This window comes from Pseudoliparis swirei, chromosome 11, assembly GCF_029220125.1.
Source record: "Pseudoliparis swirei isolate HS2019 ecotype Mariana Trench chromosome 11, NWPU_hadal_v1, whole genome shotgun sequence".
NCBI classification, from domain to species: Eukaryota; Metazoa; Chordata; class Actinopteri; order Perciformes; family Liparidae; genus Pseudoliparis; species Pseudoliparis swirei.
In genome coordinates, this window is record NC_079398.1 from 7,917,572 (window position 1) to 7,935,512 (window position 17,941).

Genomic DNA, 17,941 nt, shown 5'->3' on the forward strand with positions numbered 1-17,941 from the left:
TCACATGACATCTATTATTCTGTCCATTCTGGAGAGGGGTCCTCCTCTGTTGCTCTCCTGAAGGGTTCTTCCCTTTTTCTACCTGTGAAAGGTTTTTTTCTATTTCTTGGGAGTATTTCCTGATCCGATGTGAGGTCAAAGGTCAGGGATGTCGTATGTGGACACAATGTAAAGCCCTCTGAGGCTAATTTGTGATATTGGGCTATGCAAAATAAACTGAATTGAATTGGTTATATTGTGGACTCGACTTGAGTCCTCATGTGGATGCGGACGTGTGCAGTGAAGGTAGAGAGTGGAAGGGTGAGACTAGAGGAGTGGGACTAGGGGAGTGGGACTAGGGGACCAGTAGGCAAAGCCCTACGAGCTGTTGATGTAGTCTCACTTTCCCTGATGTCTACCTCACCTGGACTAAGGTGGAGAGTATAATGATGTTTAAGTGCAAAAAGTGTTTCTAAAATGAAAATGAAGAAGGGTTAATCGTCTGGATAGCGGCGGTGTTTTTCTGTCGATTCTGGAGGGGAAACGCTTGGTGATGGAGCCTCTGGTGGAAAAGGTTGACCGTTCAAGTGTAGAAACGTGTATTAATGGTAAATTCCATGTAGAATGAATCCATGTTAGTCTTGTCGGGCCGCCGCCCCCTCGTGGTCTATTGGTTGTTAAGTAGTTGCTGGATACTTTATTTCCAAGGAACTCTAGAGCTTATCTCTGGTATCACAAGACTAACAGTGGTTTTGTTTTTGTTGTGGAGAAACTGATTTGGAATGTTGGGGATTAAACCGCCAAATCTGCAAAATTGTACAAATATTAGGCGACTAATAATTCCTTTGGTCGAGGACAGGCTTAATATCTTGCTCCAGGAAACTTCAAAGCATCTCCATAATCTCCCAAACTATCCAAACTCTCACTTGGCCCAATTATATCTTTTGTGCTATTAGCTGGCAGAAAAGGATGGAACCCTTTTCAGAAAAACGGTTTCTTTCCTTTTGACAAAGATCTTGAACGATATCATTTCATGCACTCCTGCTGCTCCTAATTAATCACAAACCCCAAAACACATCTTATGAACCGGCCTGATGGGCACCAAAAAAAAATGCTCGAAATGCGTTGGGGTCCCCTTACATACTCTCAGGAAACCCCAGTGGTTATCTAGCTATCTTGATGTTGTGAACATGGATCTTTCAATAGGTAGATCTCTGAAAAGCCCCCGCATTGCCCAAGAAGTGCTTGATTAATCCCTCTTTCAATGTATACACTCTGCTGGTGGTCTCCATTGCAAACACTCACACACATGGACACACAGGACTAAGGTAGGACTCTAGGACTTTAGCACCTTGGCACTACGCAAGGCCGGATAAAAAATATGAACTTAAACCTGCTACATATCTATCTTGCTACATAGTTTCTGTTGATGAAACACTCGAAATATCACAAGAAACCACGAACACAGGTCGAATAAATGACCTGGAAGTCGTGCAGACTGAACATAGGCAGGCGTGTGTTGTTTGTGTATGTGTGCATTTCAGTGCGTTTCAATATGCAAGTGATTCTAAAGCGACTATCTGTTTTTGTGTCCACCCACAGGAGCAAGAGGACCCCAACAAGCTGGCCACCAGCTGGCCCGACTACTACATCGACCGCATCAACTCCATGGCTGCTGTAAGTCAAACACAACATACCCACACGACTAAGACGGAGCTTCCCTCCCTAATGACGACGTCACTCGCTGACTGACCATGTGACCACGACTCCTAAGAGGTCACCGTTCACTCAGTCATTGGCTCTCTTGGCTCTCTCTTTATCGCCTCCCTGGCGACCGCTTGTTCTGTTCACATGGCCACATTCCTCATGCCGTGACCCCCCCCCCCTCCCTCTGGCATTGACACAAACTGTGATGACACACAGGCCGTTTAGACACTCAGCAGTTCAGTCAGCGGGAGCGGCTGTCAAACGCACGGAGCAAAGCCAGGGCGATGATAGTTATTATTTACTAGCCATTATGGCGGACAATGAAAACGCAGCGATGCAATCGCAAAACTGACGTTTTTTGTTGCATGGGTTGTATTATTTGTACTGTGCTTTCGGTCACAGTTTGGGCCGATGACCTCTGACCCCCAGTCCGTCGTACGTGGACAACAAGTCGGCTCCCAAATGTTTGGAAAGCATAAAACATTTTACGGTGGGTTCTTTAAAGGGACGGTCGGGATGCATGAGGTACTCATCAGAGGTGTTACACGTGGCAGGTGGCGGTTGGAGAAACCGAGCAGAGTGATGTCCTGACGGGGCAGCAGCTAAACATACTTCATACACCTTCACAAATCTACATCAGTGGAAGTGAAAACCATATTTTGAATATTTGTTTCTGGTTTGTCTAACCACGAGAGACGTTTTCCGACGTGGAAGCCAAAGCCACCAAATTCCATTGGGGAACAAACCCAAACAATCAGAACCTCACAGAACATGAGCTGGTCTACGGCTGCCTCGATCACTTAGTTTGTTGTGTGGTTGTGTGACTTTCTATCATTTCTTTGGAGTCTGTTGGCTTTGAAGAGAGCATAGTCACGGCTTCAGTAGCCCGGCGCCTCTTTAACGGTCTCACGGCCAGGTAAACGGTAAAGATATAAATTATAGCACCTAAAACCAACAAATCATCCAAACTATCATGTAAGCATGAATGTGAGAGACTATCAAGTCATTTAAGGAGACATTCCTGAGCCTCTCATGCCAGTTATGGACTTTTTGACATTCCAATAGGTTTCTTTTCCCTCATCTAGGCAAGGAGGCCAACGCTTAATCCATTTACAAGTTGCTCCGGGCCGTGGATCAGATAAACAGTTGGACCATAACTTTCACGGACCACCATAAACCTAGCGGAGGGCCAACAAGTAATGGCATTTAATATCTGTTTATTGCCGAGTTGTTTGTTTTTCTGGCAAACACGATGTACGCTGTAGCAACGAGCCTTGTTGGAGGCTGCTGTTTGTACAGCTGTTATTGTTTACTGGCTGCTCTCGAGAACGAGCGACTTCTGAATGGTACCTGAGCTCTGAGTCGAAGTCTGGAGAAACCATTTCACGGCCGTCCTCGACGCCCAGGCAGAACACACACACACACACACACACACGCGCTGAGTATTTTAAGTGTAGTCGAGAGAAAGTGCTGATTTGTGAGTTGCCAAGAATTTAAAATCCACCAGCGCTGCAGCGGTGCCTCTGTGCTATTAGGTGTCAGACGTGCTGTCAGAGTTATGTTCCAGCCCGTCTCTTTTTCTTCTTTTTGACTACATCTACTACAAAACAAGTCTGCAAGTCGTGTGGAAGGAGTCTGCAGCATATAAAGTCCTGACATCTTCATACTTGATGAGACGCTCTCGCCTTTACTTTTCTCCAGACATGTTGTTGAACCGGTCAGTGTGAGTAATTGAGCTAATATCAAGGAGAGGGATAAACTTAAATGTGTTAATGTATTTACATTGCACGCAAAATAAATCTTATTTCGTTAATGGCCGAAATGCGACACCTTCGTGTCCAAGCTGGTGTGTTGAGCGTTGGCGCCTGGATCATAAACAGAGAAGGAGGCAAGGGGCGGAGCCTCTTCTGTGATGTGAAATAACACACAGAAACACACTCTGATGTTGTTTGTTATGCAGCTACTCCACCACACAAGAGGAACTCAAATCAACCTCAAGAAAAGCTTTCAACAGTCAGTTAGGGCTGCAACGTTTACTGAGGGAAGAAAATCAAAAGAGAAGTTAGTTTTCTCATAGACTTCAATACAACCAGAGGAGTCGCCCCCTGGTGGTCAGTAGAGAGAATGCAGCTTTAACACATGAAGCATAGACTTCTATACAACCAGAGGAGTCGCCCCCTGGTGGTCAGTAGAGAGAATGCAGCTTTAACCCTCCTGTTACCTTAGGGTCAATTTGACCCCATTCAATGTTTAACCCTCCTGTTACCTTTATATTTTCTGACATATTTTACCCTTGGGGTCAATTTGACCCCAGCAATTAAAACCTCCAGAAAATTATTAGAATTAATATTGTTTTCCAAGTTTAAGTGTGAGGTACTTCATGATTGTTTGTTGACTACCTAAATAGCCCTTTAAAGATATAAAAAAGTTGATATTTCTTATATGTTTGACACAGTGAAAAACAGCCTGGGGTCAAATTGACCCCAAAGAACACCGACATTAAACATTGAATGGGGTCAAATTGACCCTAAGGTAACAGGAGGGTTAAACATTGAATGGGGTCAAATTGACCCTAAGGTAACAGTGGGGTTAACACATGAAGCATAGACTTCCATACAACCAGAGTCGCCGCCCCCTGGTGGTCAGTAGAGAGAATGCAGTTTTAACACATGAAGCATTGGCTTGACATTTCAGACCCAGAGGTTGCAGCTCGACTCATACTTATGCAGCATTAATATCGACTTGACACAATTTTATAATGAGTTTTTTTATGTTTAAAATAATCCAGCAGCTTTTATCAGCAGTAAAACTAAAGCAAAGTACCAACGCCTCTGTTTTGGGCAGCTATTTGACGTTTACAAGCTGCATTGCTCAGCTGCAACTTTTAAAAGACGTGATTGCGAAGAAACCGACTGGCCGTCCGTTGAACTCCGACTGTAACTGTTTAAACGACGTTCCACTTTCCAATCACATCCTTCCACTCAATGTCAGCCGTTGTTTGTTTTTTTTCCACATAGGGACAATAGGATAATAGCTGTGTTTCAACTTGCATGTTGTCCACATAATTGTTTTTAATGTCTCGAGCATTTGCACAACCATTTAAGTTAAAAAATTTGCTTTCATTCATATTAAACGATTACTTTTTTTTTACTTGGTACACGATTAACTCAAATTATCCTAATTAAGGTCTTGATGAGTTGCAGTCATCGCTCACTCGGTTAACAAGGCACTGACAACTAGCTTGAAGGCATAGTTCTGGCTCTTAGGGGTCACTTCCCTTAATAAGGATTTGGGGAAGTACCCTCTGCTGGTTTACCAAATGGCCTTAATAGTATCCGTATGTGCGTGTTGGCCACAGGTTCCAATGAGCTTACACATAGCAGATGTAGGAAGGAGCCGCTTGGCGAGACTCATTGACACGGTGAGCTGGCTCGCAGCACAAACCAAATCATCCACTCTCCCCAACACTTGTTGTGTCCAACTTCCCATCGACTATGAACATATTCGTTCAGAGAAAACAGGAGCCAGAGCCTCTGCTTCTTGGCACGGGAGTCCGTGAACCATCTGGACTTGAGGCTAAGTTGACACGAAGGATGTTTGGACTGCACTGTTTCTAGATTAAACACTCCCGAGCTGTTGTGAGGTACTCAAACACGAGGGCCCGCTTCAGTTGCCTGTGTACAGGCTGCTCTAAAGTGTATTTGCAACCAATTTTGACCTTTATGCCTTAAAAAAAAAGGGTTTAAGGGTTGGAAAAAAGGGTCGCATTAAAGCAAATCGGCACGTTAGCGGGCAGTCACTAGCTTACTCCACTCCTGAAACGCACGCTGTTTGAACCTCAGCACTTGGCACCGAGCTGCCTTGGAAGAAGCCGGGAGAGGCGAAACAGAAGCCCTGTGGCCCCGAATAACGGGATCACAGCCGCTCTTTGATGTTGCCGAGGGGATCCTGCAAGTGATGCACCAATGAATTAACACCACGAGTGATTTTAGTTGTTTTTATGATTTTTTTTATATGCTTGATTAGAGTTAATAGTCTACATGAGTCATTGCGGCATGTTGTATAGCTTCATACAGTGGGGGGGGGGGGGGGGGCTGCTAATTAGGCTTCTCCACCGTTAATTATGGGACTAATTGAAACAAACATGTTCCTGTGTAAAGGGGAGGACATGTTGCTGTTTCATGGCTGCCAAACTAGGATTAGCATTCTGATGTTGGCCCAGTAGGAACACAGTCTTGTAGCCACGGAAAATGTTGCCGTAATGTTCTTTGCAAAACCAAATGACCTAGTATATTGAGTGACTGTTATAAGTTTTATGGTATGTTAATGAATGCATAAAACCACCTTTTAGTCGAGCTAGGTCGTTGCGCTAGGTCATTGAGCTATGTCGTTGAGCTATGTCGTTGCGCTAGGTCATTGAGCTACGTCGTTGCACTAGGTCATTGAGCTACGTCGTTACGCTAGGTCATTGAGATACGTCGTTGCGCTAGGTCATTGAGCTACGTCGTTGCGCTAGGTCATTGAGCTATGTCGTTGCGCTAGGTCGTTGAGCTACGTCGTTGCGCTAGGTAATGACCGAGGCGGGGGTGTTGAGTTTTCTCAAGGGGAGCCACGAAGTGACAGAACTAATGTGCAGAGTGACGGAAAACCCAGAGCAGCCGAACAGTACGTGACAAGTACAAACTGAGATTGATCTGATAAATAGGATTTAAACCAACTTAGTGCGGTGCCTGAAATGCCAATCGACTGATCCAGTCTCTGTAATAGGATGTCATGGTAGCAGGTAGTTCGCCCAATGGCACCGCCTTGAAGCTAACATTCAGCAAACAACCTGCTGTCTTTGCACTCAATGAGTCTCTCCCCGTTTCTGCAGATGCAGACCCTGTTTGCCTTCGATGAGGAGGAAATGGAAATGAGGAACAAGGTGGTGGAAGATCTGAAGACCGCACTTCGGACTCAGCCGATGAGGTAAGTGAATCCCTCGCCTGTCCAACTAAAGCGTGGCCCTTTCCTCCACGGAGCTCTGCATTCACCGATTCTCCCTCATGTTCATGCATTCCTGCCCGTTGGTCGTGTTGAGGTGATGCTGCATACGGGAAATCCAGTAACCAATATAACATGCTCCAGAAAACATTTGCTCTCCAAGAAGTCCATCTCTTGTTCAGGGAAGGATTACATTTAAAACATTGAAAAAAGAAAGGGTGGCTTTTTATAATACACCAACTAATATTTTAAGATCTGCCCTTTTATATATTTCCTCCCCTGATATGATTATCAGCTGCTGCTAGGCCTCAGTCATCAACCCGAAACAAGCGTTCAAGGACATTGGACAGCCTCTCCCCGTCAGCAGCTCCTTTAAAGCTGTCCCTCGGCCTGTGCCAGTTGTTTGATGCAGTAGTCTGGACCGAGGCGGGGGTGTTGAGTTTTCTCAAGGGGAGCCACGAAGTGACAGAACTAATGTGCAGAGTGACTGAAAACCCAGAGCAGCCGAACAGTCTGGGTCATGTCTGGGTTACTGGTGTGTTGGTGTTGGTGTGTGTGTGTTTGTCCGTGTGTGTGTGTGCTATAAATAGAATAAAGGCTGTCAAGCAGGAAGCATGGCAGGAAGTGTTTCCCATTATCTAATGTTTCACTGATTACTGTTGTTGTTGTTGATCTCATCAACAACGATGTGAGGTCAAAGGTCAGGGATGTCGTATGTGTACAGACTGTAACGCCCTTTGAGAGAAATTTTTCATTTTTATATCGGGCTATACAAACTGAATTGAATTAGATCATCAATCTACCCCTCATCCTCTTATATAATTACAATCTCAAGGAAGCTTTTTCTTTTCAACTTTTCTTTGTTGCCTTCATGTAATATTGGGGATACTATGCAACACAAGTACACCAAATGTTCTGAATAAATTAAGGATTTAGTTTAAATCTAATTTGATCCAGAAACTCTTATGAGTTGTGTGTAGCTGAGGGACCAATAAACTACGAATACATCTGGTTTACCACATCAGAGCTTCCAGATGAGGACGATGTAACCGGACAATGAACACGGACTATCACAGACATTGAGGATCAAGAAATAATATGACAATGTCTTTTATGCCATTACCTGTAGTAAAGCACAAGTAGGCACAGACATCATATCACAAGACTCAATATTGAGACGTCGTACTGTAGCCCCGGTTTGGCAGCATGCCGGTGTTCTATGGCTCTCTCTCTCATTATCTCCCGGCGTTAGACTCAAGTGGGCTTAACGACTCCGTCACTGAGCGCTCAGCAATGCACCTGCACCCGCCGCCTGCTCATTAGCACGCAGATGTTTTTGACGACCGCGGCGGTGATGTGGGGAGCAGGTGTGTCCTGCAGGTTATGGTCGTCCAGGGGAAAGCCTGGGCGGCGTTTTTATTGTGCCGCTTTAGTGACAAACGAGCTTCAGCCTCACCGGAAACATCCTGAGACGTGTCGTTCTGTGTGCAGGTGTGCCAACTGCAGCCAGGTGTGGAGCCCGAGTTCAAAAATATAGATTGAGTATTTCTATAAATGATTTTGGTCATTTCTGCCTGTTCTGATTTGTTCAATCTTAAAATTACTCATTTTAACATCTTACGTATACATTTTCATTCTAATAATCTCTTTGGGCCTTAGGCCACGAACATTTGGCAAAGCTGCCTGTTTTACCTATTTATTATTTTTATAAATAACATCTATAAATAGGATACATCGAAGAGGATACTTGGGCCCTATTACAGTTTAAACATTCGTTTTCATTTAATTTAAATTCAGTTTGTTTTGTACAGCCCGATATTACAAATTTGCCTCAAAGGGCTTTACAATCTGTACACATACGACATCCCTGACCTTTGACCTCACATCGGATCAGGAAAAACGTCCAAGAAATAGAAAAACAAATTTCACGAGGAAAAAGGTGAAGAACCCTTCAGGAGAGCAACAGAGGAGGACCCTCTCCAGGATGGACAGAAGAATAGATGTCATGTGACCAGAAGGAATCATTACACAGTTATTATAATTTATGAGCATTAGATGCGTAAGTATTGTAAAATGTGGGCACACCAATAAACAACCAGTTATTTTGATAGATAATTAACTTTCTGTGGCTCGTGGAGTGTTTTTTCCGGTCGAGAAACCGATGTTCTCGCGGTGTAGCCGGTTGAAAAGCTTCACATTCACACTTGTTCGGCCCTTTATAACTTTCTGTATGTGGCCCTCGGTCCAAAAAGAGAAGTTTGACCACCCATGCTGTTTGCCTTGATGGCCGCATGTTGTGAGACACGGAGGTGTCGGCCCTCACTCGGCTTTGATTCCTGGCGGCCTTTGAATGGCGGCCTGAAATGCCCCCTCTCTCCCTCCCTCCCTCCTTCCTCCCTCCCTCTCTCCCTCGCCTTAGAGAGGCTGCTGGGTCTGGCTGGGAACAAGGCGCCCTTGTGCCCTCAGCCCCCTCCTCAGGGCCACAGGCCCTCAACACATGGCGGGCCATGCCGTGGTGCCTGGCAGCGAGCGCATTGACACCCTCACTCACAGACTGAGTCTAACCTCAGAGGACCAGGGGGCTCTGGGTCGGGGGTTCATGTCCAGCATATGGAATGATATTAACGGCGGAAAAATGCATTTTAAAGCTGTGTATTGTCTTCATCCTGGCTTCATTATTCAAATCGGATTTCATGAACTCGCATTTAAAAATAGAATCCAGTACCGTTGCTACCCGTTAGCTTCTGACTCGCTCCTCTGGGTCCACAGGAACCCCTGAAAGCTCCAGGGTAAAGAACAATCCTCCCCTAGTCTAAATATTTCTATTAAAGCCGTGCACAGCTATAGGTGATACTGTGAGTTGAGACATTAGAATCAAAACGATGATTCCCAAGAAATAAGCAGAAGGCGAGTCGAGAAAAGGCAGAACATCTATCGTAGACGCCTAAATAAATGAAAAGCAGTTTAAGTGGACGCTATATTTAGAACATCCCCACTGGCTCCTTCTTGCCGTCAGACAGGCGGCCGTTTATTTACCGTTTTTGTTCGTTACAATTCCTAAACCGATTTAACAAGCCCAAATATAAATGTGATTAACAAAATCAAATTGCCCGACTTGGCTCCCACGCGTGAGTTTACCGCTTATCTCTCCTCCTCTGCCAGCAGTTGTTTACCAGCTGTCTAATGGAGCGTGGAGCCTCGCTCCTCCCCCGGTGGGCGAACGAGGGGCTGCATGCAAACACCAGGCTGCTGCTGCTGCGCGGCAACAGATCCCCCCCCCCCCCCCCCCCCCCCCACCGTCTGGTGTGCGCTTCAGCTCAGCGTCCGGATATCTCAGTGTTTACTCTCGCTTGTGGCGTTCTGTGTCCTCGCGCACGGCGTGGACCTGTTGAGCCACTGCACGTCCGCACCGGTGTTTGTTTTTTCTCGCGCTTCCGTGATTAAATAACTGCAGGGGGGCGCGGGGCCCGGAAATGAAGCTCTCCTGGAGGTCACTGAGGCCCAGAATGCACTGCAGTCCTGGGCCCGTGTCGGCAGGAGCATCGTCTCTCCGCACGTCTCTTCCAACAAGAACATTGACTCGAGTCGACTGCAGAGTCCCGTGTCAACAGCCCGTTGGGCGCTTTGCTGCCGGCGCATGCAAATATTATCCCTCCAAACATCTTCTCTCAAACAGAGGCTGAACTTCATGTCTGTCTTCACATATTACTCAGTCCACTAGTGGGGGAGCGGGGTGTCGCACAGCTCAAGAGTCTTGGAGGGAGCGATGTTGTTGCTCCTCTCAGACCATTTCTTAGTGTTTAAAGGGGGGGGGGCATGAGGTGGGTAGATCCAGGCTGGGGTGGGAGGTGTGTGTTGGAAATGTAATAATTCAGATGTGAGAGAGGGAGGAGAGTGGTAAAGGGAGTCGTGTTCTGCCCTAAATGAGTGATCAATTGGCGGCGCATCAAATGAATGATTAATTAAAGGGCCAGCGCATAGCGAGACTACCGTGTGTAATCACCTGAAAAGTCTTTGTGAGGGTCTTTCCATTATCTTAGAATGAGTCTGAGTCACACACACTCACACAACTCCCTGTAGATTTAACAATAAACAACTCCATAGGAGCCCTTCTCTTGCTGCCACGACACACGATACACATCACAGATGTGCACCTTTCGGCTGCTGCCGGTTTTTATTGGGAGCCGTGCACGTACGTGCGCACTGCACCCCTCTTTGTCCGGCCATTCGTTCTTACCACCATTCAGTTGATACGAGTTTGAGTGAGAGCACCGCGGTGGTATCGCATGGTCTTAAATCAGAGGACCTGACACACACACACCACCACCACGCTGGCCCCTTACAGAGCAGAACATGACATAGACGTGTGTGTGTGTGTGTGTGTGTGTGTGTGTGTGTGTGTGTGTGTGTGTGTGTGTGTGTGTGTGTGTGTGTGTGTGTGTGTGTGTGTGTGTGTGTGTGTGTGTGTGTGTGTGTGTGTGTGTGTGTGTGTGTGTGTGTGTGTGTGTGTGTGTGTGTGTGTGTGTGTGTGTGTGTGGCTCCTCCTGAGTTCATAATGCAGCAGTTGTCGCTCTCGCCGTCTCCTTGTGGCTTTTCAAGTAAGCGGCGTGAAACCAGAAAAAGGAAAACGTGTCCCGAGCGCCGCTCGGCGTGAATGTCAGCGGAGGGGATGTAACCACGGATACAATCGCTCTGTGGAGAGAGTAGCGGGGATGTAAACTTCCTAGGAGCACAGAGGATTAGTCACGGTTGAATTGTTTTAGTTTCCGTGTGAGATGATGTGCATCTATCCTGCTACGACTTCCAGATACAAGCACATGCATGGTGCTCTCTCTCTCCCTCCCTCTCAATCTTGTATGGGTGTTCTCTCTGATTTCAGTTCATTGTCAGGGAAGGTCGTCTGTCTGCGCGTGTGTTCGTGTTTGCTGGAAACTTGAAACGGTTATGCGTACAGGATAATAATTGGATGATTTTTTTATTTATTTTTTCCTCCATTCCGGCTCTTTCCAAGACTTCAGTGCAGCTTCTGACATCTAAACACTGTACCCGTTACAATGAGTGGCAATGAATCTCAACTCTCAGCCCCCATCCCACTGCCCCCCCCCTCCCCCATCTTCTCCTCACTGCCCCTTTCTCCCAACACAAGCCCCTGTTTGTTTGAGATTTATTTTTCGAGGCCCGTCAGGAATCCGAGCCAGTAGGACGGCCGTTGACAAGGCGGCCCGCTGTGTGCCCGCCAGATGTGACATCCAGAGGTTAATGCTGTCTAATTAAGCGTAATTAATTGAAGCGTCTTTGAGTGTCTAGAAAACCTCTTTATGAATTTGAAGTACTATTATTATTATTAATTAGCTCCGCTAACGAGTGTTTCTTTTCCAGTAGGAGACTGGATGAGCTCGGGGTGTGAGGGCGTGACCTATAAATATTTTTTCTTGTGGCACTCGAAAGGGGCGCTCAGGATGAAGTTTGTCTTTGATGATGTCATCGAGGTTATTGCGGCGTTAGGAAAAGATGCGAGGTTTGAGGGAGTGTCCTCTGACCCAAAGGGGGCTCTCGGTTGTGTTACGTGGAAAAGATTTCATATTATACTCACTTTTAGGTTCATACTTCTTTTCTGAGTTTCTAGTAGCACCTGTTAACATGCCTTCATGTTCAATACACACCTCGTCTGTCTGAATGTAGCTCTAATCACCTTCTCTCCGTTTTAGCACCTATCTCTTTCAGACAACCTCTCAGATGTGAAGACTGCTTTCATCAGTTCTTCGTAGAATGTTCTGATGTGCAATTTGTAAAAAAAAAAGTATAGGTATCCTGTTGATTTATGAGCAAATGTATTAATCCAGAAAATGAACAAACAAGATCTGATCATCTTAACGGTCTTTTTGTAGCGCCAAGCTAAATGGTATTTCAATTAGTTGATCATCATTCATTCATTTGAGAAGAACATGTTTTTTCTTCAAAATATTTTGGGCATTTAATGCTTTTAATTGGAGAGATGACATGAACCGATGGGAGAGAGATGAGGAACTGTCCCCCATGAGGTGAATATGCACCCTGAACATAAGCTCCTCCCCCCTCCAGGTTCGTCACGCGCTTCATCGAGCTCGACGGCCTCACCTGCCTCCTCAACTTCCTGCGCAGCATGGACTACGAGACATCAGAGAGCCGCGTGCACACCTCCGTCATCGGCTGCATCAAGGCGCTGATGAACAACTCGCAGGGCCGCGCCCACGTCCTCGCCCACCCGCAGAGCATCAACACCATCTCGCAGAGCCTGCGGACGGAGAACATCAAGACCAAAGTGGCGGTGCTGGAGATCCTCGGGGCAGTGTGCCTGGTGCCCGACGGCCACAAGAAGGTGCTGCAGGCCATGGCGCACTACCAGAAGTACGCCGCGGAGAGGACTCGCTTCCAGGTGAGGGGGGGAACCCGAGCGCGCTCGCTTTAAAGAGCTTCAGAGGGGGAAAGGCAGGCAGGCGCAGTATTTCAGAGTAATGCTGAAATAAATCACGCTGCGGTCGCGTTAATCAGCTGAAGACTCGCGCTCCAACACCCTCAGACGCTCGGCCTCGGGTTAAGTCAACTCTGTGGGCAAATTAAAGGCAGGTGAGGACATCCAGAGTTATGGGGGTCAGGGCATGTGGAGCGCGTTAGCGACTAGCAGGACTGAGTCAACAAGTCATGTCCCCCCCCCCCTTCTTCCCAGAGGGCATGTGCTAAATCATGCCTCCTCGGGCGAAGCTCACACCACAGGAGCTGAGTGATTCTCAACATATGAGGCCTTTTTTTTTGTTTTTTTAAAATGTTGAGTTGTGATTAAGCGGCAGACGTGTGTCGGGGGTCCGAGGGAACGCAGGGGGAGAACCCGGTTCCCTCAACGGTGTGTTAGAACCATACATCAAGATCCCGGTGACGTGTTTCTTTCATCTCGCCGTACGCGTTGAATCAAACACACACACACACACACACACTTGCTGACTAACCGTGCCGTCTGTGCCGACCACGCAGACGCTGCTCAACGAGCTGGACAAGAACACGGGCCGCTACAGAGACGAGGTCAACTTAAAGACGGCCATCATGTCCTTCATCAACGCCGTGCTCAACGCCGGAGCCGGAGAGGTCAGCGGAACCCCCCCCCCCCACACACACACCTCTCAAACATTTGGAAAGCTGTGTCTTTTTTTTACTCAAATTGTTGATTTGTTATTCTGTGTTTATTTCTAGGACAACCTGGAGTTCCGCCTCCACCTGAGGTACGAGTTCCTGATGTTGGGCATCCAGCCGGTCATCGACAAGCTCCGGGAGCACGAGAACGCCACTCTGGACAGGTGAGAGTGAGACCCTCACGGGCCGTCGGCCGTTGCTCCGTCTCCTCCCTCACTGAGCTGATGGCGCTCAACTGACTGTTGTCTCTCCTCGTGCCAGGCACCTGGACTTCTTTGAGATGGTGCGCAACGAGGACGACTCCGAGCTGGCCAAGAGGTTTGACGCGGTGGGTAACTTCTCCTCTCTCTACGTTGGCCGTGTGTGTCGAGCAGAGCAGCGGTGGTCACACTTTTTGTTGTGACAGACCCACGTAGACACCAAGAGCGCCGGTGCCATGTTCGAGCTGATCAAGAAGAAGCTGAGCCACACGGACGCCTACCCCAACCTCATCTCCATCCTCCAGCACTGCCTGCAGATGCCCTGTGAGTCGATCCTCGGGCTTGAATTCCAGTAAATATTTGTTTTTCTTTGTATCTGGGAGTACTTGGAAGAACTCTAAAATGACAAACTCACTGCGCAGACAAGCGAGGCGGTGGCAGCCTGCAGCACTGGCAGCTCTTAGACCGCATCCTCCAGCAGCTGGTCCTCCAGGACGACAAGGGAGAGGACCCCGACGCCGCCCCCCTGGACAACTTCAGTGTTAAGAACATCGTCCGCATGTAAGTGAAAAGGATCCTTCACAAATTGTCATTCCCTTCGCATTGAAAATGCGGAAGGTTATGTTTTGATCGCCGTGTATTTATTTATTTATTATTTATTTATTTGTATGCGTGTTACTCGCATAACACAAAAAGTATTAAACCGAATCGCATGAAATTTGGTGGGATGATTGGTTATTATCCGGGGACCATTTGATAAACTGAATTGAATTACATTTTGGGATCAATCGGGTCAAAGGTCAAGGTCATGAAAAGGTCAAAATCTTCTTTTTACCATAGCACGGTCAGTTTTTATCCAATTGGCATGCAACTAATGCCAAAATGTTCATAATCCAATGCCCAATCTTGTGATATGCGAAGGTATGCGCTCTACCGAGTGCCCGTTCTCGTTTTTACTTGTTTTAATTCATACGGGATTAAGATCATAGACGACCTCCGCAATGCCTCCAAATGACGAGAGGCCCTCTGGTAGGACAGAGCTGTAGGAAATTACTGTGCGTGGGCATCCAGGCCAAAGAGCGAGTTACCGTAAGCGCACTGGCCTGTTTTTAAATGCCTCTTCTTCTTCTTATTCTTCTTCTTCTTCTTCTTCTCCGAGCCTGTGAACACGCTGCTGTCATTTCGGGAAAGTCCTCGTGGCCAGCGCATCACTTCCAGCTCAGAGATGGAGTCTGATGTCAGTGCGGGCTTCTTGTCAGAACGCTTGAGGCGTGGCTGGAAAGAGAGACGCACCGGAGATGGAGATAGAGCATCGGAAGCATTCGCAGCACACCAGTATCCGACCTCGGTTCAACACTTGTGATTTGCACAGGAGGCTGAGGGGAAGGGAAGCTGGCAGCAGGGGGTCGGGGGGGGGGGGGGGAGAAGAGGCAGGAAGCCACGCTCCAAGGGCGAATTGGCATGGAAAGCGGAAGCCGGACATCAAAAAGAAGTAGGGATCTGATCGCATTAAGCCCGGTCAGCCATGTTCAGGTGCGGCCGAGCACTCACGGCGTCACGAAGAACAGGGAGACGTAATCATGTTCTCATTGTGAGCTCTTGTGTCTCAGGAGGGGCTTTGAGGGCTTTCACTGGATGAGAATGTTTTTGTTTAATCAGTCTGTTCAGGAGCCAAAGTCCACAGGGGAGGTGGTGCGATGAGATGGGGCGTTCAGGGGCGTCGTCTTTAATTTCTGCTCTTTCTTTCCACTCTTCTTGTGTGTGTGGGAAGGGGGGGCCGTTCCCTAAAGCAGGCTTTACATTCGTGACGACTATGTTTAGTCTCAGCGAGAGCCCCATAAAGCGGCGTGGTACACCTCGGCTCTTGTTCAGCCACTACTGTTTGTGCAATCAGTTCACCGGAGCTCAACTCTTTCCAGTGGTGCGGCGCAGAGAGCGGACCGAGACCCCCCCCCCCCCCCCCCCGTCCATTACTGTCCATCGCCAGAGGCCTCGTGGCGTTTCCATAAACTCTCCTGGAGTGAATTGCGCCTGGAAAGACCTTAAACACAGATTTCCTCATTGTTTTGGGCTGGCGGCCCGAGAACGTGCAGCACGGATGGTTTGGGGGGGGACGTTAAAACAACTCGTGGAGACAGAAGCCATCCATCATCTGCGGTCACCATGACAACTGGCACAGGTGCCCGGGCCCCAAAAATGAACACTGTTGTGCAGATCCCGTTCCTCCGCGGCTGCGTGAAGGTGCTTCAGTCGACCGGTGTGACGAGGCGGCCGCTGCAGCTGTAATTAGAGCAGCGCTGACTTTGTGATCCGTTCTCTGTGTGACGCTCTGAAACGTGTCTGTTCCCCTCTAGATACGGCTCCGAGGCTTCAAGGTTTTTCACTTTTCAAACTTTTCACCAGATAAATTCATCTAAAAACAACTCTCCTTTTGACTCAACTTTTCTAAATCTCCCTTCACCTCCCTGTTTTTAACTCATACACCCCCCCCCCCCTGCTCCCCTATTGCCTCATCTCTAAAATCAGCTGATCCAACATTAATCAGCATAACGCCTCTTTTACCTCGTCAAGCTTTTTTTTATTTATGTTTTATATAATTTACCTGATTTTGTCCCTGCAGGTTTTATTTGAGCACTAATGTTGTGTCATGCAGCTTAAAAAAAATGCTTAAGAAACTGCACCAACCCAGTCAAGATATGCCTCTCGCAAAATGGACAGATGGACAGTGGACTGGGTTGGGCTGCAGCCGACCCCCCCCCCCCACATGTTCCTTGTTGCCTGTTCTCACCTGTGACCGCCGACTTCACAGGTTGGTCAACGAGAACGAGGTGAAGCAGTGGAGGGACCAGGCAGAGAAGTTCAGGAAAGGTAAGACCTGTCACACCGGGCCCCGCAGGTGGAAAGAGAAATGGCATCATGCTTTAAAATGTAAAATGTTATATATAACATATATTTTAGTTTTTTCAATATATATATATTTAAAAATATATATTATATATATATATGTATTCTTTTTATATATATAATATATATATGTGTATGTTATATATATATATATATATATATTTATATATCTATAATATATAAAATATATATAATATATATATATATATATATGAATAATATATTAGTCTATAAATCACAATTTCCTCATCCGACTCGTTTCCCCTCCAGACCACATGGAGCTGATGGGTAAACTAGAGCGGAAGGAGCGCGAGTGCGAGACCAAGACCACGGAGAAGGAGGACATGATGAAGACTTTGAACAAGATGAAGGACAAACTCCAGCGAGAGGGAGTGGAGCTGCGCTCGGCCAGGGAGCAGGTCCAGGACCTGTCCTCGCGCATCAATGACGTCTCTGTGAGCAGTGCTGCTTTTTAACACTGAGTTTTACTATCTTCTTCTCTGACTCCCTGAACCTGTCGCTCTCTCACGTGACATTTAGCTTTTCTGATTGAATGTACTCATCACAGGTCACGCGGTTCACATATTATGCACGATGACTTCATCTTTTACCTCCGTCTCTCCACCAATAGGGCGTCAGCGTGTCTTTCCCGCCTCCTCCTCCTACTCCCGGCGGCCCCGCGGCTCCGCCTCCACCGCCTATGATGGGGGGCTTTCCTCCGCCTCCTCCTCCTCCACTACCGTTCGGCTGCCCGCCCCCTCCGCCGCCTCCCCCCCCACCGGGCGCACCGCCCCCCCCACCGGGCGCCCCTCCGATGTTCGGAGTCCCGCCTCCTCCCTTTCTCTCGTCATTCAACTCGGCGGCCGGCATGCGCTCCAAGTCCATCCCCCAGCCGTCGCATCCCCTCAAGTCCTTCAACTGGGCCAAACTAGGAGAGGTGAGAGTATATTTCAACTTCTTAAGACATCATTAGAGAGCGCAGTCATTGTGAAGTATGAAGATAT

General features: G+C 47.5%; 1 protein-coding gene across 5 annotated transcripts in view; it reads left to right on the forward strand.

The window, feature by feature from the left end:
- Positions 1-17,941, forward strand: part of daam2 (dishevelled associated activator of morphogenesis 2) — an 86,010-nt gene that overhangs the window by 53,723 nt on the left and 14,346 nt on the right. For all 5 annotated transcript variants that reach the window (XM_056425772.1, XM_056425776.1, XM_056425774.1 and 2 more), the window contains exons 4-14: positions 1,582-1,656; positions 6,560-6,654; positions 12,751-13,084; positions 13,678-13,788; positions 13,894-13,997; positions 14,095-14,161; positions 14,240-14,357; positions 14,456-14,594; positions 16,843-16,901; positions 17,208-17,392; positions 17,569-17,874. In XM_056425772.1, the coding sequence (XP_056281747.1) occupies positions 1,582-1,656; positions 6,560-6,654; positions 12,751-13,084; positions 13,678-13,788; positions 13,894-13,997; positions 14,095-14,161; positions 14,240-14,357; positions 14,456-14,594; positions 16,843-16,901; positions 17,208-17,392; positions 17,569-17,874 (1,593 nt within the window). The remainder of the gene's footprint in view (positions 1-1,581; positions 1,657-6,559; positions 6,655-12,750; positions 13,085-13,677; positions 13,789-13,893; positions 13,998-14,094; positions 14,162-14,239; positions 14,358-14,455; positions 14,595-16,842; positions 16,902-17,207; positions 17,393-17,568; positions 17,875-17,941) is intronic.